Source organism: Protomyctophum bolini, assembly GCF_963924005.1.
Source record: "Protomyctophum bolini genome assembly, chromosome: 8".
NCBI classification, from domain to species: domain Eukaryota; kingdom Metazoa; phylum Chordata; class Actinopteri; order Myctophiformes; family Myctophidae; genus Protomyctophum; species Protomyctophum bolini.
Window position 1 is genome coordinate 154,458 of NC_137869.1, and position 23,243 is coordinate 177,700.

The following is a 23,243-nucleotide window of genomic DNA, read 5'->3' on the forward strand; positions in this document are numbered from 1 at the left end:
TAACCAGTTGGTGTTTTTAAGCATTATGTTATACTTTAGCCGTTGAAAAATAGCACTTATATATTATTTTAGAGCGAACGTTTTTAACTCAAATCTTTGCTTCTGGGAGGGGGGGGGGGTCCAGGTCGGCGGGAAATTACAGATAATTCTGGGGGTCCTTGACATCAAACAGTTTGAGAACGACTGATGTAGAAATATGAGGTGTTTATTAGAAGACATTTTTGGGGAATCTTTATGTTTATTCTTCATATAAATTACAGTTCAATGATTTAATCTATATATAACTGTTATATTATAACAGTAATATATTTAACTGATATAAAATAAGTAAATAAATGGAATGAGCTTTTAAACACACATTTATCAACATGAGTTTTGGTTGAAATGTCCCTTTAAGACGACAACACTGATTTAGTCCTTCTGGGGGGGGGGGGGCATGTCATGTGACAGGAAGTCCGGTGGTCCGGTGGGAGGGGCTTCCCCGGTTGTCTCTGATTGGTCGATGAAAAAGGCACTTAAACGTGAAGAGATGAAGAACCAATGAGAGAGAGAGACAGAGAGAGACATAGATAGACAGAGAGAGAGCGCTCAGAGGCTCCTCTGTGTTACAGTGACATTGGTGACCTGTATAAATGTGTGACCGTGGCTGGTTCATAGCCGTTTCTGAACACGTGCTACGAGACGGTCACATGTTTCCGCAGGTCACCAGTTTCACTGTAACACGTCAGAGGAGGAGAGCTGAGAGACGAGGTTTTAAAACTCCCATCGTGTCCTCCTATTGGCTGGCCAGTGAGCGGAGCTGCTCATTCATTGGTCCGTGTTGGGGGGGGGGGGGGCTTTGGTCCCACGAGGTTTTCAACCAATCAGACACCTCTTCTTTACATCGATGCCACGTCCACCTGAATGTAGAGCTGTCTCACTCCCACCTAGACAGACAGACAGACAGACAGACAGACAGACAGACAGACAGACAGACAGACAGACAGACAGACAATTTACAAAGTAGTCATTTATCAAACACTCTTAATCCAGAGTGATTTACAGTAAGTAGAACAACACATTGTAATCAAGTGTGTGTGTGTGTGTGTGTGTGTGTGTGTGTGTGTGTGTGTGTGTGTGTGTGTGTGTGTGTGTGTGTGTGCGTGTGTGTGCCTACCTGTGTGAATATGTTGTGTGTCTGGCTCATGACCCATCGGGTATCAGCATCAGGGGCCAGCAGCAGTTTGACCGTTCCGATGTAGACGTCTGAACACAGAGTCCAGAAATGAGGCTCCTGAATGTTGTACACACCCTGGAGCTGTTGCACCTACACACACACACACACACACACACACACACACACACACACACACACACAGAGAGAGAAAGTGTCAACATTAAAGACGCAGTGAAACTTTAACCCATTCTGGGCGGGAACCACTTTTGGTGTTATAAGCATTATGTTATACTTTAGCTTTTGAAAAAAGCTTGTAGGTCAGCTATTTTTTTTTTAATCGTGAAAATGTGATGTTTTCTAATATATTCTTTCAGAGCAAACGTTTTTACGATATAGAAACATGAGGTTTTTCCCAGAAGAAAATACATTTAAAAAAATACATTTTATAAATTTCGACGTCAGGCCTAAATGGGTTAAAGCCAAACCACACCAACTCAATGAGTTGCATTAGTGTGGTTTAGCTTTAACCCATCGAGTGCCGGGATTGTTTCCCTTCAAAATAAGAGCGCTACAGTGCCGGCAGATATGGGAGATTTTACTCTGAAAGGTCAGAAATGTCACAAATAGTGGCGTTTTAATGGTGGTCCAGTCATAATAAAGGTGTAATATTTACCCCCTCTGGTAGCACTCAGGCAGGGTGTGATCCAGTGACGGGGGGTGTATTTTAGGGTGCATTTAGGGTGTATTTTAGGGTGTAAATCTTACCCTCTGGTAACACTCAGGTAAAGTGTGGTCGAGGGAGGGGGGGGTTCTCTGCATCAGGATCCCGATCGACTCCCTCAGCAACGGCACCACACTGAGGTCACACACAAAGGTCAAAGGTCACACACAAAGGTCACATGTCAAACACAAAGGTCACAGTTGTGGATACTTTAATCATAACGCGACAATTCGGTTGATTTCATTCGGTTGGGTTGATTTTACAGCTGAGACTGAATAGTCTAGAAACCATGTAATCATGTCTTCTGCCATGTCATGTCATGGCCGTACCTTTGTTAGAGCTACAACAACTAGTACAAAAGTAAATGATATATAATAATATTAATCATATTCGGCTATTCGGCCAACCGTTTCCCATATTCGGTTTCGGCATCCCCATTCAGTGCATCCCTAGCAATAGTACGACATAAGCATTACAGAGACTTTAGTTGTCACTGTACAATACTTTAAAACAGTTGTCATGTTAATAATACAACATAAACAGTACAGAGACTTTAGTTGTCACTGTACAATACTTTAAAACAGTTGTCATGTTAATAATACAACATAAACAGTACAGAGACTTTAGTTGTTACTGTACAATACTTTAAAACAGCTGTCATGTTAATAATACAACATAAACAGTACAGAGACTTTAGTTGTTACTGTACAATACTTTAAAACAGTTGTCATGTTGCACACATGCCTAACATTGCTGATATTTGCGCCGCCCTCGTTGAAAACAATGTATTTCCAACTCCAGCTTGTCTCACTCTCCTTCCAGGCTGCATGAACAGCCTGTCTGTCTCTCTCCATCCAGCCTGTCTGTCTGTCTGTCTCTCTCCATCCAGCCTGTCTGTCTGTCTCTCTCCATCCAGCCTGGAGCTGCTTATTGACGATATGCTCACGGCTGCCATCTTGCCAGCAAGGTGCTACCTAGGTGCAACTTCCCATAGACGGCCCATTCAGCCACACAGAACAGTCCTATTTAATTGAATTAAATAACGTCAAAGTCACCAACCTTGCAGCTGTACGGAAAGCTTGAATTATCCTCTTTCTGTCTACAAAGTGTTCATAAGTGTCAGAGTTTAGAAGCGCTCGTTCACTATCACTCAACAGCCCGTGTGTACCACCTGCACATAGTGCAGCAGGAGGATGCTTTACTCATAACGAGCGCTTCCAAACTCTGACACTGACAGAAAATAATCATCTGACAGAAATTAGCTCATAAAATGTCGACGTGGATCTTTATGAAACAAACACTTGAAACAGATTGAAAGAGGATAATTCAAGCTTTCCGTAACAGCTGCAATGTTGGTGAGTTTAACGTCGTTTAGTACAATCAGACAGGACTGTTCTAATAATAATAATATATACGATTTATATATATATTTATATAGCGCTTTTCTGGGTACCCAAAGTCGCTTTACAGAAAGAAGTACAGACATATTTATTAGAAGACTATTTAAAAGGTTCAAAACTAGAAATAAAAATCAAAAGAGGGACAAACAAGAATGGTGTGTGTGTGTGTGTGTGGGGGGGTATGTAGGGAAAGCCAGTTTGAAAAGGTGGGTTTTGAGTGTGCTTTTGAACATTTCGAAGGTGGGGGGGGGGGGGGGGGGGCAGCTCTGATGTGAGTTGGGAGTGAGTTCCAAAGAGAAGGCCCGGTCGCCCCATGTCCGCTTGTTGGATCTGTGGGGTTCCAGTTGGTTGGCAGGGCTGTTCTGTGTGGCTGAATGGGCCGTCTATGGGAAGTTGCACCTAGTTAGCACCTTGTTGGCAAGATGGCAGCCATGGTAGGTACCCTCACATGTTCTCCCCGTGTCCCCTAGGGTAGGTACCCTCACAAAAACATGCAGTAATCCTGGTCTCTAAACTGCCTCCCCCTGGCCAGCCGGGGCGCCTGATGGAGGGGAAAGGAACTGGTTGGAATAACGTGTTCCTTCTACGCGCTACGTCCAACCAGGGAAACTCCCCCCTGTCAGGTGTAAAGGAGCAACTTGGACACTCAGGCATGAAGGGAGCATGAGTTAAGTCCGTTGCTCTCCCCAGGTTGGCGGAGGGTGTGTAGAGCCCAGGATCACAGTAGATGATTGGCACAGGGGTGAAAAATGGGTTACAGAATCGTGGGATAAAAAAAAAAAAAAAAAGATGGCAGCCATGTAAATATCGTCAATGTCATAGAAAGGATGGGTGGGTCCCAGTCTGAGGGAGAGATGGGGAGGGGAGAGGAGAGGAGAGGAGAGGAGAGGAGAGGAGAGGAGAGGAGAGCTGCTGATACAGTCTAAAGCCACAGGGAGGGAAAGGAGAGGAGAGGAGAGGAGAGCTGCTGATACAGTCTAAAGCCACAGGGAGGGAAAGGAGAGGAGAGGAGAGGAGAGGAGAGCTGCTGATACAGTCTAAAGCCACAGGGAGGGAAAGGAGAGGAGAGGAGAGGAGAGCTGCTGATACAGTCTAAAGCCACAGGGAGGGAGAGGAGAGGAGAGGAGAGGAGAGCTGCTGATACAGTCTAAAGCCACAGGGAGGGAAAGGAGAGGAGAGGAGAGCTGCTGATACAGTCTAAAGCCACAGGGAGGGAAAGGAGAGGAGAGGAGAGGAGAGCTGCTGATACAGTCTAAAGCCACAGGGAGGGAAAGGAGAGGAGAGGAGAGCTGCTGATACAGTCTAAAGCCACAGGGAGGGAAAGGAGAGGAGAGGAGAGGAGAGCTGCTGATACAGTCTAAAGCCACAGGGAGGGAAAGGAGAGGAGAGGAGAGCTGCTGATACAGTCTAAAGCCACAGGGAGGGAAAGGAGAGGAGAGGAGAGCTGCTGATACAGTCTAAAGCCACAGGGAGGGAAAGGAGAGGAGAGCTGCTGATACAGTCTAAAGCCACAGGGAGGGAGAGGAGAGGAGAGGAGAGCTGCTGATACAGTCTAAAGCCACAGGGAGGGAGAGGAGAGGAGAGGAGAGCTGCTGATACAGTCTAAAGCCACAGGGAGGGAAAGGAGAGGAGAGCTGCTGATACAGTCTAAAGCCACAGGGAGGGAGAGGAGAGGAGAGGAGAGCTGCTGATACAGTCTAAAGCCACAGGGAGGGAGAGGAGAGGAGAGCTGCTGATACAGTCTAAAGCCACAGGGAGGGAGAGGAGAGGAGAGGAGAGCTGCTGATACAGTCTAAAGCCACAGGGAGGGAGAGGAGAGTCACTCTCTCAGCTCTGCACAGACCTACGTCCTTACTTCTCTCGCCGACGTGGCAACGCTGTGCCGTGAGGTCAAGAGGTCAAACCACCAGCTACGGAGTCCCGTCAGGGTCAAACGTCACATTGGACGACAGGCCTGTGATTAACGTGAGAACCCCACCCACCACAAAGCCACAGCCAACCACACGGCTGCTGGAAGCACGTTGGAACATCTGGCTCAGCGACGTACGCACGCACACACGCACGGACGCACACACACACACACACGTCAAAAGACTGCTCTGAAAACTAACTAAAACTAGAACCAAAATGAGTCTAAACTATAATGAAGAATCCCAAACTATTGTAATGACCGACCGACCGACCAACCACAAAACACCCCACCCTGACCACCGTGTGTGTGTGTGTGTGTGTGTGTGTGTGTGTGTGTGTGTGTGTGTGTGTGTGTGTGCGTGCGTGCGTGTGTGTGTGTGCGTGCACTAACCTGACTCCGATCAGCAGAGAGATCAGCATAGAACAGACTGGATCAGCGATCATGAGGTCATATTTCTGCATCAGGAGAGCAGAGATGATCACTCCTATCGACCCCAGAGTATCTGCTACGATGTGTAGAAATACACCTGGAATAGACAGAATACTAGTTATATTCATCCTATTCAAATACACCTGAAATAGACCAAATACTAGTTATATTCATCCTATTGAGCCCAGAGTATCTGCCACGATGTGTAGAAATACACCTGGAATACACCAAATACTAGTTATACACCTGGAATACACCAAATACTACATGTTCATAATATCACGTTGAAAACTGAGACTCTTGTGTTCATGACTATTGGATCCACATACAATGTCTCTGTGGTTGACAGTGCATGACTGCCACCTACTGGCCACAACTCCACCCTGCAGGCAGGAATCCTTTATCATCACAGAGCGGTAGTACAGACAGACAGACAGACAGACAGGCTGGGAGGCAGGCAGACAGACAGACAGACAGACAGGCTGGGAGGCAGACAGACAGGTATATTCAGACAGACAGGAAGCATAATCACCTTGTAGTATCTGTTTACTGGCTCCTTTCCCTGGCGTGTGAAGATCATCTGAGGAAAGATAAATCATAATAAACATCAGTAGCATTATTTACAAAGTTACATAACAAAACGTGACCAATTCCATTTCTGCCTCCAGATCACATTCCAGGTGTGTTTGTCTTGTCCACCAGTGCCACTATTCTAAAACCCTGCAGGTACATTTGTAACCCATTCTGACCTGAGATCAGATTCTAAAAATGTCTTCTACATCCTAACAGTTTTCTGAAAAAGCTATGTCAGTCGTTCTTCGATTTTTTTAAAAATAGCAGACCTACAAGCTCACGAGCTTGTAGATCTGCTATTTTTCAATAGCTAAAGCATAACATAATGCTAAACACCAAAAGGGGTTCCCGCCCAGAATGGGTTTTAAAGCAATGGGATAATAATTGTTTGGGTGGGAAGACCATGTTGCGCTGGTCATTTTGAAAGTAGCTCTCACCCCTGGTCAAGAGCAACGGAAGCTCTGATCACGAGTAAAATATAAATGCTTCCGTCTTACAGTCTGGAGCTGTTAGATAATTATGATATGTTGTTTACATGTCATGTCAAGTTGGCTACACAGACATAACTTTATCCCCGACCGTGTTCCAGATAGGTCATTCATATTTTCATCTTACTCTTATTCTCCCATATCATCATTGTACTCTTAGCCTACTGCCTGTTTACACAGCATTGTTCCTCTTATCATCATTAATGTCATGTCATCCATGTTCATGGCCAGAATATGTTTTCATCCGTCCCATTTAATATCTTGTTCAGTCTCCAGGCGGTGTCTTCTCGGTCATTGAGTTAGGATACGGTAGGCACTGTTTTTAATTCAACATGCAGCTGCTGTGTTATCAGTCTAGTTTGACCTTGGCCTAGTAACTCAGTGCAGGGAAATAAGTTATCTACAGGTTGCCATAGCAACGCCAGCCCCTGTCTTTCCCGGTCTATGGCCGTCCATGACTGAACCGAGGAAGATGAACTCTACGTCGCTACGCCATCATCGTCATTTAACATTTAAAGGGCTACTCACTCATTTTTAAGGTAAATACAGAACGGTATTTGGTCTCCCTGCTGGGTTATTGAAGGTATTTATTTACAGTTTTTCCAAATTATACAGTCCTTTCTAAAGTATAATTATTAAAGATGGATCCTATTTTTATTTCCATCAGGAGCAACGGAAGCTCTGATCATGATTAAAATATAAACGCTTCCGTCATAAAGTCTGGAGCAACAGAAGCTCTGATCATGAGTAAAATATAAATGCTTCCGTCGTACAGTCTGGAGCAACGGAAGCTCTGATCATGAGTAAAATATAAATGCTTCCGTCGTACAGTCTGGAGCAACGGAAGCTCTGATCATGAGTAAAATATAAATGCTTCCGTCGTACAGTCTGGAGCAACGGAAGCTCTGATCATGATTAAAATATAAATGCTTCCGTCGTACAGTCTGGAGCAACGGAAGCTCTGATCATGAGTCAAAAATAAATGCTTCCGTCGTATAGTCTGGAGCAACGGAAGCTCTGATCATGAGTAAAATATAAATGCTTCCGTCATACAGTCTGGAGCAACGGAAGCTCTGATCGTGATTAAAATATAAATGCTTCCGTCATACAGTCTGGAGCAACAGAAGCTCTGATCATGCTTAAAATATAAATGCTTCCGTCATACAGTCTGGAGCAACGGAAGCTCTGATCATGAGTCAAATATAAAGGCTTCCGTCGTACAGTCTGGAGCAACGGAAGCTCTGATCATGAGTAAAATATAAATGCTTCCGTCGTACAGTCTGGAGCAACGGAAGCTCTCATCATGATTAAAATATAAATGCTTCTGTCATACAGTCTGGAGCAACGGAAGTTCTGATCATGATTAAAATATAAATGCTTCCGTCATACAGTCTGGAGCAACGAAAGCTCTGATCATTAGTAAAATATAAATGCTTCCGTCGTACAGTCTGGAGCAACGTAAGCTCTGATCATGAGTCAAATATAAATACTTCCGTCATACAGTCTGGAGCAACGGAAGCTCTGATCATGATTAAAATATAAATGCTTCCGTCATACAGTCAGGAGCAACGAAAGCTCTGATTATGAGTAAAATATAAATGCTTCCGTCATACAGTCTGGAGCAACGGAAGCTCTGATGAGTAAAATATAAATGCTTCCGTCATACAGTCTGGAGCAACGGAAGCTCTGATCACGAGTAAAATATAAATGCTTCCGTCATACAGTCTGGAGCAACGGAAGCTCTGATCATGAGTAAAATATAAATGCTTCCGTTGTACAGTCTGGAGCAACGGAAGCTCTGATCGTGATTAAAAAATAAATGCTTCCGTCGTACAGTCTGGAGCAACGGAAGCTCTGATCATGAGTAAAATATAAATGCTTCCGTCGTACAGTCTGGAGCAACGGAAGCTCTGATCATGAGTAAAATATAAATGCTTCCGTCGTACAGTCTGGAGCAACGGAAGCTCTGATCATGAGTAAAATATAAATGCTTCCGTCATACAGTCTGGAGCAACGAAAGCTCTGATGAGTAAAATATAAATGCTTCCGTCATACAGTCTGGAGCAACGATAGCTCTGATCATTAGTAAAATATAAATGCTTCCGTCGTACAGTCTGGAGCAACGGAAGCTCTGATCATTGGTAAAATATAAATGCTTCCGTTGTGACAAAATGCACATTATATTATTATTATTATCTACTTTTTCCAATGTGTGTAATTGTATACGTGTGATATGAATACATGCGAAACCCTGTATGTGCACCTCCAATTCATGTGGGAGGTAATGGGCCTGATTAGCATGACAGTGATTGCCACACGCCACTTGTCAAATAGAGGGTGTGGTGCAGGAAGTCAAGAGACCTGTGTACTAGTGTGAACGGGTGTGAGGAGATCTCAGAGGCGCCAGGGTCGGTGGTTAGTGGGAAAATCACATCGACTAACTACTGTTGGACCTGCAGCCTAAACTACAATCTACAGACTGTCGGGCTCAGCCAAACGCGGAGTAAGCGGCCGTGTTGGAATGCTGGGGAGACTGTGTCGTCTGCGCTGGATTCATGCATGAACTGCCGGTCAACGGGAAGCATCGCGGGTGAGAGATATCCGTGTTCTGTTGGATTACCGGTGGATTATAGTTTGGGGCATCCCTAACTTGCGTTTCATGTGGATCTGATGAACTATACTGTGGGAGCGCATTGAGAAGAGGACGGTCGCGGGACCGTTGTTGATTTAGAGCGCCTGCCTCGCGTGACGAACTTGTTTGTGTTTGTTGTGTACAACTGATGTCGGGACTTTGTTGGGTTAAAAGGGGATTGAGGAATTGGGTGTTGGTTGTTTGTATGTTTATTATCTTGGGTATACGGTCAGAAGCGAGTGTGTTGTATTGTCCGATTGTTTGATTTGGTTATTAAATGTGTGAGTTTCATTAAGCTAAAAACCTGCCGATCCCGTCTTTTTCCTTTAGTTAATAATTTACCTTTCTAAACAAAAGGCCGATTGTTACACCGTCATACAGTCTGGAGCAACGGAAGCTCTGATGAGTAAAATATAAATGCTTCCGTCATACAGTCTGGAGCAACGGAAGCTCTGATCATGAGTAAAATATACAGCACCAGTGGATCCGTCGGTTAGATTAGCTACAACGATTCCACACATCCTACGGTCTGACTGCGTTAATGTTTTGCTGTTTAGTTTACGTCATATTTAGCGACATTTGACCTAATTTCTCTGTTCATTGTCAATGGCAAATCTTGAGACTTGTGGAGGAAAAGCTGTATATAGGCGGGGCTAGCACCCCTTAAACCCGTTTATAGGAGGGGCTTCACCTGACATCATTTCTCTTCATCTGCTCCTAGAAGACGCTGACTCACCGTGACAGGGTGGCTCGTCGTGAGAGTGCCCGTGACCTTCGTGAGAGTGCCCGTGATCTTCGTGAGAGTGCCCGTGACCTCCGTGTGCGTGCCCGTGACCTTCATGAGCGTGGTCGTGACCTTTTGAGGTGTGGTCGTGACCTTTGGAGGTGACACTGCCGTTGAACAGAGAATGACTGTGACCATGACCTGAGAGACAGACAGGAGAGAGAGACAGACAGACAGGAGAGAGAGACAGACAGGAGAGAGAGACAGACAGACAGAGAGACAGACAGGAGAGAGAGACAGACAGGAGAGACAGACAGACAGGAGAGAGACAGTCAAGGACCACTCTCACAGTAATGTCACGTTTAGCTGTGTTGCTCATTCATTCCACAGGGTGGCGCTAACCACACATTTAGCTGTGTTGCTCATTCCATGAACACCTGATCCTTAGGCCCTCATTTATCAACCGTGCGTACGACAAAATATGGGTGCACGCCGAAATTGCAGACATTTTTGACATTTACCATTTCCGCCAAAGCTTGAAATTGAACGTGACAACGTTCAAATCCCACGTCTGGTCGGCAGCTTGCTTACGCTTTTTCCTTGGCTGTTTTTCTGTCGTACACAAGCGGAGCAGTCTTGTCTGAACTGCTGACACTGTCACAGGCATCTAAACATATGTTTTCACTCCTAAAATGTTAATATAAAACGGTATGTGTATGTAAAAAACAAAAGAGAGATTTCCAACTTTACAAGTAATTAAAATCGCGCAATTAAAAACAATATAACATGTTCACAATGTATTAGTTTGTGCTTAATCAAACACTGCTTTACTGGCCTTGTTATGCGAGCACACTTGTGAGATGATTTTGGAGCGCATGCGGACGCGGTGATGCGGCATATGCGATTATGATATATATATATTTTTTAAAGGCATGAATGGACTGCACGCCTTTATTTCCAAGTGACATGTGACAAGCATACAGCTTGCCTATTTGTAGTAAGTACTAGCAGGCTATAGGCGTAAGGGGCTTAACCATTCACCATTTATAAGTGCTTAGACAGTTTTGACAGTTCAGATAAAAGCGAGATCATTTTCGGGGCTCGGGAGGATCGCGGGACCGCGGCGTGCGTCGCCAACACACATGCAAGCGGCAAGCCTTCATCCATATGTTTATGATTCGTTCATCAATGATCAAATCAGAAATCACTACATAAACGTTGATTATGACTGCCTTGACGACATGATAGCCTCTCTCATGCTGTATGAGAGAGCTAGGCTATCATGTCGGCAGTCACCTACAGGACTTTAATATCACAGCAGTGCGCAGTCTTCGCCGTGCACTGAGCACGAATGGGTAAAATTAATATAGGCCAGCCTACAAACTAATTCCATTCATGGCGATGCGATGTCGATGTGTCATGTATATGCGTGCATGCGTGGACATGACAGCAAGGCAAGCGAGGTGAGAGGGAAACAGACAGGGTAGGCCTACAATTTTATTTAATTCATGCAGTTGCGTGTGCTTCTGCGTGTGGGTGTGTGTGTGTGTGTGTGTGTGTGTGAGAGAGAGGTGCGTGAGGCGGGCAAGGCACGGGAGAAACCTTTTTTCCATGGTTTCCATGGTTCCCACAGGTCGTATTTCATGTGTTCAGTCGCAAAAACGAGGGCGAGGCTTGATTTCATAGGGCGTGCCAGATAGATTTCAGCCGTCACATTTATTAACGTCAGAACGAAATTAAGGAAGGATCAGCTGTTTGCGATCACTTTATAAATGCCGTGGCGACGTGGGTGTACTACGAAACCTGCACTCGAATCTGTGGCAGATTTTACACTCGATTGATAAATGAGGGCCTTACAATCTATACCTCGTTGTAAAGGTGACTAATCAACGATTAAAACGATATAACATACAACACCATTTGGGTTAGGGCTAGTGTCAAACTTTCATGATTCTGAATCCATTCCAAGCATTAGTTTTGCACAAAATACACTCCTTGGACTAAAAACAAGTCAATCAGATTTTTTAAAGAAATAAAATAAATATCTCTCGCTTTGTGAAGATGGTCAAACACACACTGCACTGTTTAAAATGTTTCCCTCATACTGAAACTGTATTCATGGTTGTCGAGATGTTACATTTTGCAATATTGCACAATACCATAATCAATATTTTGGTTGTGTTTTTAAGTTTTTTCTCATACTGTCTTATAGAATGTTTACATATTATGTAATGCATTTTATGTGTGGATGGACGCCAGGAAGAGTAGGCTGACACACACACACACACACACACACACACACACCCCGTACCTGCGTCTCCTCCGTGGGAGTGTCCGTGTCCTCCGTGTTGGAACACGAATATTCCCACCAGGTTGACCAGAAGTCCTGCTATGCTGACAGGAAGTAGACGCTCATGATGCACGTCTGGAGGCTCCAGCGCCCTCTGGTGGAGAACACACACATTACACGTTGTTAATAACAGTGTGGAAGATAGAGGGAGGGGCTACGGGCTGTAAGGTGGAGGATAGGGGAGGGGCTACAGGCTGTAAGGTGGAGAATAGGGGAGGGGCTACAGGCTGTAAGGTGGATAGGGGAGGGGCTACAGGCTGTAAGGTGGTGGATAGGGGAGGGGCTACGGGCTGTAAGGTGGAGGATAGGGGAGGGGCTACGGGCTGTAAGGTGGAGGATAGGGGAGGGGCTACGGGCTGTAAGGTGGTGGATAGGGGAGGGGCTGCGGGCTGTAAGGTGGAGGATAGGGGAGGGGCTGCGGGCTGTAAGGTGGAGGATAGGGGAGGGGCTACGGGCTGTAAGGTGGAGGATAGGGGAGGGGCTACGGGCTGTAAGGTGGAGGATAGGGGAGGGGCTACGGGCTGTAAGGTGGTAAGGTGATAAGGTAAGGTGATAAGGTAAGGTGATAAGGTAACGTGGTAAGGTGGTGAACCATGACGTGGTAAGGTGATAAGGTGATAAGGTAAGGTGATAAGGTGGTAAGGTGATAAGGTGATAAGGTAACGTGGTGATAAGGTAACGTGGTGATAAGGTAAGGTGATAAGGTGGTAAGGTGGTAAGGTGATAAGGTAACGTGGTGATAAGGTAAGGTGGTAAGGTAAGGTGATAAGGTGATAAGGTAATGTGATAAGGTAACGTGGTGATAAGGTAAGGTGGTAAGGTGGTAAGGTGATAAGGTGATAAGGTAAGGTGGTGATAAGGTAAGGTGGTAAGGTAAGGTGATAAGGTGATAAGGTAATGTGATAAGGTAACGTGGTGATAAGGTAAGGTGGTAAGGTGGTAAGGTGATAAGGTGATAAGGTAAGGTGGTAAGGTGATAAGGTAAGGTGATAAGGTAACGTGGTAAGGTGGTGAACCATGACGTGAACCTGAAATCATGATAATAACTGTATGTGTATTGATTATTATTATTATTATTATGACGTACCTCAACTCCCTCTGAGAAGATGAAGAACGCTGTGAAGATGAGGAACAAGCCGTTTACGAAGCCTGCCAAGACCTCCGCACGCACATACCTACACACACACACACACACACACACACAGTTAATCTGATCTTTATAGTACTAAAATATTCTCACGTAAATAAATCTCGTTTAAAAACAAATCTGCCCAACGATGATGTCACTGGTGGACGGGTTTCTGAACGTTCAGAAACGTGGGCCGTAATGATATTATAATTAGAAGGAGTGTTAATATTATGATATTATAATTAGAAGGAGTGTTAATATTAATGATATTATAATTAGAAGGAGTGTTAATATTAATGATATTATAATTAGCCATAAAGGAGTCGTTAAGATATCATGGTATGAAGCTAAATAAAATCTACAAGACTGAAAATGCAACCTTGATGATTTAGGGCCGACCAGCTGAACCCTAATCCGAACCAGCTGAACTAATCATGACATTCTAGTGAGACCGTTCATGTTTCTGGAAGTTGCTTCTAAACTTGTATTCTACTGCTAGTTTTGATCACTTCAAATACTCTTTCATCAGAAAATAACTGACGACTGTCTGGGAATTCTGAGAAGCAAACATTTAATATCCCTGTGGGGGTGGGGAACGACACCGGGCACTGCCCTCCCTGTGGGGGGTGTGGAACGACACCGGGCACTGCCCTCCCTGTGGGGGTGTGGAACGACACCGGGCACTGCCCTCCCTGTGGGGGGTGTGGAACGACACCAGGCACTGCCCTCCCTGTGGGGGGTGTGGAACGACACCGGGCACTGCCCTCCCTGTGGGGGGTGTGGAACGACACCGGGCACTGCCCTCCCTGTGGGGGGTGTGGAACGACACCGGGCACTGCCCTCCCTGTGGGGGTGTGGAACGACACCGGGCACTGCCCTCCCTGTGGGGGTGTGGAACGACACCGGGCACTGACCAGCATTAATATTAATTAATAATAATAATAATATAATTACCCATAAGAGAAGGAGTCGTTGGACCTCCATCTAGAGATGACTGAAGCAGCCAGACCAGCCAGCAGAGCAGTGCAGTCAAAGAACATGTGGAAGGAGTCTGAGATCAGACCCAAACTGTAACACACACACAGGGAGAGAAATACACAACGTTAACTACACACTACAACACACACACACGGAGAGAAATACACAATGTTAACTACACACTACTACAACAACACAACACAGTGGAACACACACATTTGAATTATTTTATTTGGATCTGCACAAGTGGCGTATACAGAATAGAGTCTAGTGATGCACCGAATATTCGGCCGCAGAAAATATTCGGCAGAAAATGGCAAAAAAATAATTTTCGCCTATTCGGTTTCGGCCTGAATAGGCAGAAATTATATCACCGAATAGTGTATGCAATTAATGAATTCAAATGAGCTGAATAAATGTTTTATGGACCCATAACAGTGATTATTATTGAAGTTAAGTTTTGCCATAACCATAAATCAGGTAGCTTTAATGACAGCAATGGTAGGCAAAAATATATATAATATTAAATATATTCGGATATTCGGTATTCGGTTTTCGGCCAACTGTTTCTTATATTCGGTATTCGGTTTCGGCCAAGAATTTCCCTTTCGGTGCATCCCTAGAATAGACCCAAACACTGGTCAGAATAAGGTTATACATTATATGGTCCAACCAAGCTGCTGCACATACTTAACACACAGAGGGAAAAGAAGAGAAAAAATATATATATAGCACATTGTTGACATACTATATACTTGATACTACTAGACAGGATGTTTGTTTTGGGTTTTTTAAGCCACCTAGGGATAAATGAAACAATGCCTTCTCCAGACAGACAGACAGACTGCCCATAGTAGCTGAGACAGAACAGTATTTAGCCAGCTTTTTTGCATTTGTTTTTAGCAATCCACCCAATTGCAAACCCCTGAGCACAAGTTTATGGACCAGACTTCCAAATACAAGGACAATAAGTTGACAGTTATATCCCAAGGCCATAATACGTTCCACCAGAAGCTGATATTTCATAAGTTTGGATGTAAAACAAGTGTCCATATACAAATCAAATGGGCAGCCTATTTCAAATATAGTGACAGTTTTTCTAATTTCATTGATGAACACAATATCTGGGGTATTTGGAATATTTTGTAGTGAATTGACATGCGTGTCATTGTGATCAAACCAGTCTATTTTTACAGTGCTGTGTTTATACATTCTTGTTGTCCTGTCCTGTACTCCTCTGATCTTGTCTGAGACCAGGTCCACCAGACGGTCATGTCTGGCAATGTACAGTCCTTTATAGTATTTATTTGACAGTATAGAGTGTGATAATGAGTGGTTTGCAAAGGGAAGAAGAGCCAGTTTTCCCTGCAGCCTCAGACAGGTCCAGTGTTGTGCACTTTCTGATCGCTTCATTCCTGGAATGGTGGCTGGCTCTTGCGGTCGCGGATTTGATTGACAGTTCATGGTGCGCACCGTCTTGCTCGTAGGTCACATGGTGCTCCATGGAAGGAAAGGAACATTACAATTTACAATTTGCAATTTAGGCATTTAGCAGACGCTCTTAATCCAGAGCGACTTACATTAAGCAAGAACAAAAGCATGGGAATACATCACATAAAAACATTCATCATGAAACATGCGTAAGCTAAGAAAGTAACAGTGGAATATCTATATAATGAAACTTATACGTATAAACTATACATATATACTACTATGCTATACATATGTACTATGGCGTGCTATGACTATATACAATGCAATTCTAGTGCTGTCTACATAACATGCTATAAGTCTGTTTTAAATGCTATCTAAGTCTACAGAAGTGCTATCTAACATGCACAGTTGCAGACCAAGGCTGCATAAAGCCCATTGTGCATGTTTCTTTCCTTCCATGGAGCACCATGTGATCAACATGGCGGCGCCCTTGCGGTCTTCGCTTCTTGTCCTCTTTAGACAGTCCTTGGAGATTACAACACATAGCAACAGTGTGAGGAAGACACTTATAGGCATGTAGCCTTCAGGAGTCCATTATACACCTGCATTATAAGGTTGCAAGTGAGAACAAAAGTCAAGAGAACCCATTGGTTTGGCAACTAAAATGGGATACAGTGATAGGTGGGCAGTGGGCACTATATACAGCTCCATCTCACTGAATTAGAATAATTTGTAAAAGTTGATTTTCTTCTGTAATATAATTCAAAAAGTGAAACTTTCATATATTCTCAAGTCATTGTGCATAAAGTGAAGTATTTAGAACCTTTTTTTTTGTTATTCTTGATGATTATGGCGTACAGCTCATACAAATAAAAAAATCCTATCTCAATTAATTAGAATGTTTTAGACCACTAAGAAGATGCGTTTTTAAATGAGAAATGTTATCTGAAAAGTTAACTGATTTAGGCCATGTTATCTGCATGGTGTTGGTCCACTGACAGTGAAAACTGAATGGTTTCAACTAGGGATGCACCGAACGGGACATTCTTGGCCGGAGCCGAAAACCGAATACCAAATATCCGAATATGATTAATATTATACATCTTTTTTTTCTTCCTACCATTGCTGTCATGGCCGTACGTTATAGCTACCTGATTTATGGCAAAATAAATGGTTATGGCAAAACTTAACTTAAATAATAATCACTATTATGGGTCCATAAAAACATTTATTCAGCCCTTTTGAATGCATTAATTGCATACACTATTGAATAGTATATACGGAACACAGGTTGGGAAACACTGCACTATTCTGTGATATATTTTCTGCCTATTCGGGCCGAAACCGAAAAAGCCAAAAATGCATTTTTAGCCATTTTCTGCCAAACATTTTCTGCGGACGAATATTGGGTGCATCAGTAGTTAAAATAGTATGTTTATACAGAGTAAGTACAGAATAAATAATCTCTCAGTCACCTGGTAATGACTGTGACACAGTCCTGTAGCTGAAAGGTCAGAAGGTCAGTCCTTGCAACCACAATGTTTCCAGACAGACAGGTCTAGTCCAGAATGCCACTTAAGCACTATATACTTTGTTGTACAACACATAGCGAAAATAGTTGACCTACAAGCTTGTAGATGTTTGGAAAATTTGAAAGCTTTAGAAAGCTTTTGCCTATAATGCCATGTTGAAAGTGGTTATCACTTAACATACCTACACCCGCACAGTATAATTGGTATGGAGTGTAACTGAATATCGCTGTTTTAGTATCCCCACTTAACCCATTAAGACCGGAGTTTGATTCTACAAATGTTATGTTATGGTTATGGCTAAACTTAACTTAAATAATAATCACTATTATGGATCCATAAAACATTTATTCAGCTCTTTTGAATGCATTCATTGCATACACTATTCGGTGATATATTTTCTGCCTATTCGGGCCGAAACCGAATAGGCCGAAAATGCATTTTTAGCCATTTTCTGCTGCATATTTTCTGAGGCCGAATATTCGGTGCATCACTAGCTCAACACAGCCATCCTTTTAGAGTACATTGTGCTTCAGTATGTTGACAAGCTTCATGTTGATGCTAATTTTCCTTTCCAGCTAGATTTGGCACCTGCACACGCACGCACGCGCACAGACACACGCACGCGCACAGACACACGCACGCGCACGGACACACGCACGCACGGACACACGCACGCACAATATTTTATGACAGATTCTGACAGAAAAAAGGAGGGGACGAGTTGATTTCAAGAAACCTCTCTCTCTCTCTCTCTCAAGTCGTGTAACTTTGCGTGGTGGCAGCGGCGCATGCTTAAAATGAACAGATCTACAAGCTTACATCGTGAACCATACCGTACATACCATTCCGTGTCGATAACTGTCTTGTAGTTTTGTACATCTGTTATTTTAGCGCATGTGAACCTCGTACGCTGCCATTACATCTGCATGCTGCGCCTCCTTAGCGCTCCTACATGGATGCGGGTCTATCAATAGTGATCGCCGTAAAATAAAAAGACTAATTATTATTGCAGCCTCACAACTGCCAACGGCTATTTTGGCTATCGTCCTGTATTTGGTCCCAAGTCCGATGTAACACCAGTAACAAACCACACTGTGGTCCTCTATAAAGTCCGAATGCGTTCACACCAGTAACGAACCGCAGTGGTTCGTTTGGACGCAAACAGAGTTTGGCCTTTTTTGGCGGACCATGGTTCGTTTCATTGATCCGCACCAGAGTCCTGATGCACTTTCACACCAACCGAACCAAAGGGGTACCCGGTACGCGGACCATGGTTCGTTTTAAACCAACCAATCCACTTTATTTATTGTTATTATTATTAGCACGTTTCAAAACTCAGGGTTTACAAAGTGCTGTACAGGAGAAAATAAAAACAAATGCACTAAAGCTACCACACAGAAAAACAACAGCGAGGAAACAAAGTACAAACAGTGAAATCAACTGAGACACATTTACAGAAAAACAACAGAAAAGCAACAGCATCACAGTGAGACAAAACATATACAAGGACCGAAGGAACTCAAGCGGGGTTAAAAGCCAAGGTAAAGAGGTGGGTCTTTAGGCGAGATTTGAAAGTCTCGATGGAAGGGGCCAGTTTGACATGGGAGGGGAGCTACAACAGAAAAGGCTCTGGACTTTAAGCGGGTCTTCTTTGTGACCCTGAGATTTAGCTGGCCCTCAGACCGCAGTGACCTATAGGAGGAATATAGACCTCAATAAGGTCAGACAGATAAAGAGGAGCCAGACCATTAATAGATTTAAAATCCACTCTGAAGCGGACGGGGAGCCAATGAAGGGAGGCCAGGACAGGTGTGATATATGCTCACGTCTGTGAGTACCTGTGAGTACGGCCGAGTTCTGGACTAGCTGGAGTCGAGCAACGGAGGCTTGATTTAAACCAACGTACAAAGCATTACAGTAGTCCAACCGCATCGAAATAAAGGATAACCCGCTCAAAATCACTAAAGGATAGCACAGACTTGATTTTAGCCAGCAGCCTTAGCTGATAGAAACTAGAGATAACTACCGCATTGACCTGTTTATCAAGTTTAAGGGCATTGTCTAGTTTGACGCCAAGGTTAGAGACCACAGGTTTCACATAATGGCTGCAGGGAACCTAGGTCAGTGGGAACGATACCGGTCCGGTGTGACCAAACATGTGACCAAACATGTCCGGTGTGAAAGTGCCCTTTAAACAAAAAAATAGTTTTCAACTGGGAAAGGAAACGTCTCAAGCTTGCAAGTAGAATTTTTTTTTTTAAATCACACCCATGTGAAGTGAGGGGCGCTCTTATTGTACATAACATGATGTAAATTAGTCACTAAGCCTATAATTTGAGTCAAATGTTTCACATTTTGATTACTATTGCTTTGGAAATTTAGCTTGAATAAATTACAATTTATAACCTTTTCATTGCCTAATAATAACATATAGTCTTACCAGCTTGTCAAAACAATGGCATTTACTGCTTTTATATATTAGAAATAATAATAAAATTGATATTATGCATAATTAAGTTCAGCCTTTTCTCATTTGGCCTCCTGGGAGAAATAATTGCCCACCCCTGCCTTAGTGCCCACCCCTGTTATCACCCCTGTAATTACCCCTGTTATTACCCCTGGTTTCTCATTTGGCCTCCTGGCCTCCCTGCCTTAGTGCCCACCACTGTTATGTCACTGTTATTACTGGAGAAACACACTGTTTACACACATGTCACTACTTCAGGTGTCTGTCTCGCACGCACGCACGCACACACACACACACACACACACACACACACACACACACACACACACCAGACAGACACCACACACACACACACACACACACACACACACACATACGTGGCACAGACAGAAACAGGAACTACTAGAGCTAGCAGCATTAGCACAGTTAGCTTCCAAGTTCCTACCATTGTAACCAAGCCGTTTCTGTTAGCATGGTTAGCATCCTACCATTATAACCAAGCCGTTTCTGTTAGCATGGTTAGCATGATAATAACCAGTACCTGTTGCTCCATATTCCAAACGTCAGCTCCACGAAGGCGAAGGAGAGGTTGAGAAGCAGGAAGAAGAACAGGTTCCTGGACGTCTTATCAGCCAATATGGATCTGGATGATCATGAAACAATCAATAAATAATGATCAATACAGTCTTATCATCAGCCAATATGGATCTGTACGAAACAATCAATAAATAATGATCAACACAATGAACTATCAGTGATCAATACATTATAAACAGCCTAAAGCATTCCTCATACATCCGTTTCTCTCCATAGGATGGTTTGCTGTGTTTTCATATTTTAGTGTATTATTCGGTACGTCTTAGAATATTCTGATGATGAATTGAACATGCAGGACCCTGATGTAAACAAGGTTTATAGTGTTTGATCATGGTTTTATCTCCTCAAAGCAGCACTTAATTGTTCCATTGACTTCCACTCTAAACATCTGGCTAGCTAGCAAGCTAACGAGCTAGCCTCACGACTAACTTAAAGTCACGTCAGCATCAAAGTATAACAATAGACTTGAACAACAACAACAGATCTACAAACTCTCACAGCCCACACAGAAAAACTACAGAATATTGTTGTTGTCGTTAAGATTTAGTCCACGTCATGCTGTATTGATGTTGGCACCATTAGGAGAGATATCAGAATAACTATTAATCTACATTCTCTAAGTGTGTAGACTTCTGGTAAATTAACTAATGCAGGTGTTTAACAATAACGTAACTCTGTGAGATAAATTAAACCTTTGGTTTCATTTATACGCGCCTCTCACAGAGCGTAAAATGTTACTGTTTTTCATGTCTTTGGCCAATAAGTTCTACAGAGCTGCTAGCTAATAGCTAGCAGGCTAGCTCTGCTAACCACAACAACACACAACTATTAATACATGAATTAGTCCATTAATAATTATGTTCAACAAAACAGCGACAATAATAATGTAACAAATATCAACAATTATACGCCTTTTAATTGAATTAATCTGGTGTTATCTGCGATCTGTTATTAAAGACTTTTAACTGACACACACAGAGCTATAGCCTGTTAGCCACCGGTTAGCGTTAGCTCCCATACACATGAATGGAATGAACACTGCTAGCATGCTAACGCTAGACTCCAATACACATGAACGGCATCAGAGCATGTTTATAGTTGTAAACAATACATTTTATATAAATATGAAAGTGGTTATTGGTGAATATTAATGTTGACCTAATTAACATGTTTTAACTGTAATTCATCTGATGTTATTAAAGACTTTTAACACACAGAGCTAGCCTGTGTGTTAAAAGCTCCAATACACATGAATGGCGTCAGAGCATCCAGACTATAGATGTAATAATTATAAGTTTTATATAAATAATAAAGTTGATAATTAATTATTGTTGTTGTTTACCTGAACCATCCGGACAGTTTGAGCAGCAGGTTAAATTTAGCAGGTTTATATTCGTCATCTTTCACTGATAGAGGCAACATGACTACTGACACACACACACACACACACACACACTCACACACACACACACACACACACACACACACAAACACACTGCACACACTGAGCGCACACACCCACGGCTGGACGGACCGCACGCACGCACACACTCACAAAGCTGGAAGGAAGGAACACGAGCACACGCACACACGAATACAGCTGACGAGACACACGCACGTCGCACGCACGCCACAAACTGCTGGTTCCTATGACAACAACAACAAGCACTTCCGCCTCCGTCACAGTGTTGATTTGTTTATTTATTAAAATTTACACCACTTTATTGTGGCTTCTTTCTTTCTTTATTTATTTTCCAACCACAGTAACTATTTCGTCCTTTTTTCCCTTTTTTTTCTCCAAGCTTAAACTATAAACAAAATCAGATCCCTGAGCCTACACATATAACTTTCTTTCTTTCTTTCATAGAAGTGTATCTGTATTCTTTAAATGTTCTGATGAATTGAGAATTTTTTATCCTCGTAGCAGTTTGAGTGCAGCACCACGCCCTCTGCTGGACACGGCTGGGTATTACAACTGCATTCATTCCACCAGTCAGTGCAGTGGAGAAGGAACTATAAGTACAAGGTATTTATACTTTACTTCAGTATTTACAATAGTTTTACTAATACTCCATCTCTGATCTCAGAGGGGAATATTGTACCTTTTCTCCACAGTGTTTTATCCTCATAGCAGATTTACTATTGATAGATTTAACTACCTTCATTTGAAATGTATCCATTCTACAATCTGTAATACAATTTGATTTGAAATGTATCCATTCTATAATTTGAATTGAAATGTATCCATTCTACAATCTGTAATACAATTTGATTTGAATTGTATCTATTCCACAATCTGTGAATACAATTTGAATTGAAATGTATCCATTCTACAATATGTGAATACAATTTGAATTGAAATGTATCCATTCTACAGACTGTGAATACAATTTGAATTAAAATGTATCCATTCTACAGACTGTGAATACAATTTGAATTGAAATGTATCCATTCTACAATCTGTTAATACAATATGAATTGAAATGTATCCATTCTACAGACTGTGAATACAATGTTAGCACACTTGATGAAACAAGCAACGTGACAAAATGTGCGTATGCACGTGTGCGTGTGCACACGTGTGCACTTTATTTATTAACACAACTGTATTAATTATTGTAACTTTGGCACAATGTAAACACAACAGTATTGGTTACATCTTGTTGAAAATATGAATGAATATACAGTTAGTCTCTCAACGTAGATTTATAGTTAAACTTT

General features: G+C 42.9%; 1 protein-coding gene across 1 annotated transcript; it reads right to left on the minus strand.

Annotated features, from left to right (window-relative positions):
* Positions 1 to 196: 196 nt before the first annotated feature.
* slc30a7 (solute carrier family 30 member 7) lies at positions 197 to 21,985 on the minus strand. The gene is made up of 11 exons (XM_080770879.1): positions 21,865 to 21,985; positions 20,467 to 20,568; positions 14,469 to 14,582; positions 13,473 to 13,560; positions 12,347 to 12,479; positions 10,048 to 10,236; positions 6,151 to 6,198; positions 5,580 to 5,715; positions 1,922 to 2,012; positions 1,157 to 1,306; positions 197 to 926 (listed from the first exon to the last, which is right to left on the minus strand). The coding sequence occupies exons 1-11, from the start codon at positions 21,942 to 21,944 to the stop codon at positions 879 to 881; spliced, it is 1,179 nt and encodes a 392-aa protein (XP_080627005.1). The 5' UTR covers positions 21,945 to 21,985; the 3' UTR covers positions 197 to 878.
* Between the last annotated feature and the right edge of the window lie 1,258 nt (positions 21,986 to 23,243).

What these genes read in the sequence shown, in the direction of transcription:
- slc30a7 (XM_080770879.1), bottom strand. Translation starts at nt 21,944, where the DNA reads ATGTTGCCTCTATCAGTGAAAGATGACGAATATAAACCTGCTAAATTT. An exon ending in AAACTGTCCGGATGGTTCAG is followed by an intron (nt 20,569 to 21,864) that starts GTAAACAACAAC and finishes ATGATCATCCAG; the next exon opens with ATCCATATTGGCTGATAAGA. An exon ending in CAGTAAACAGATACTACAAG is followed by an intron (nt 5,716 to 6,150) that starts GTGATTATGCTT and finishes TGTCTATTCCAG; the next exon opens with GTGTATTTCTACACATCGTA.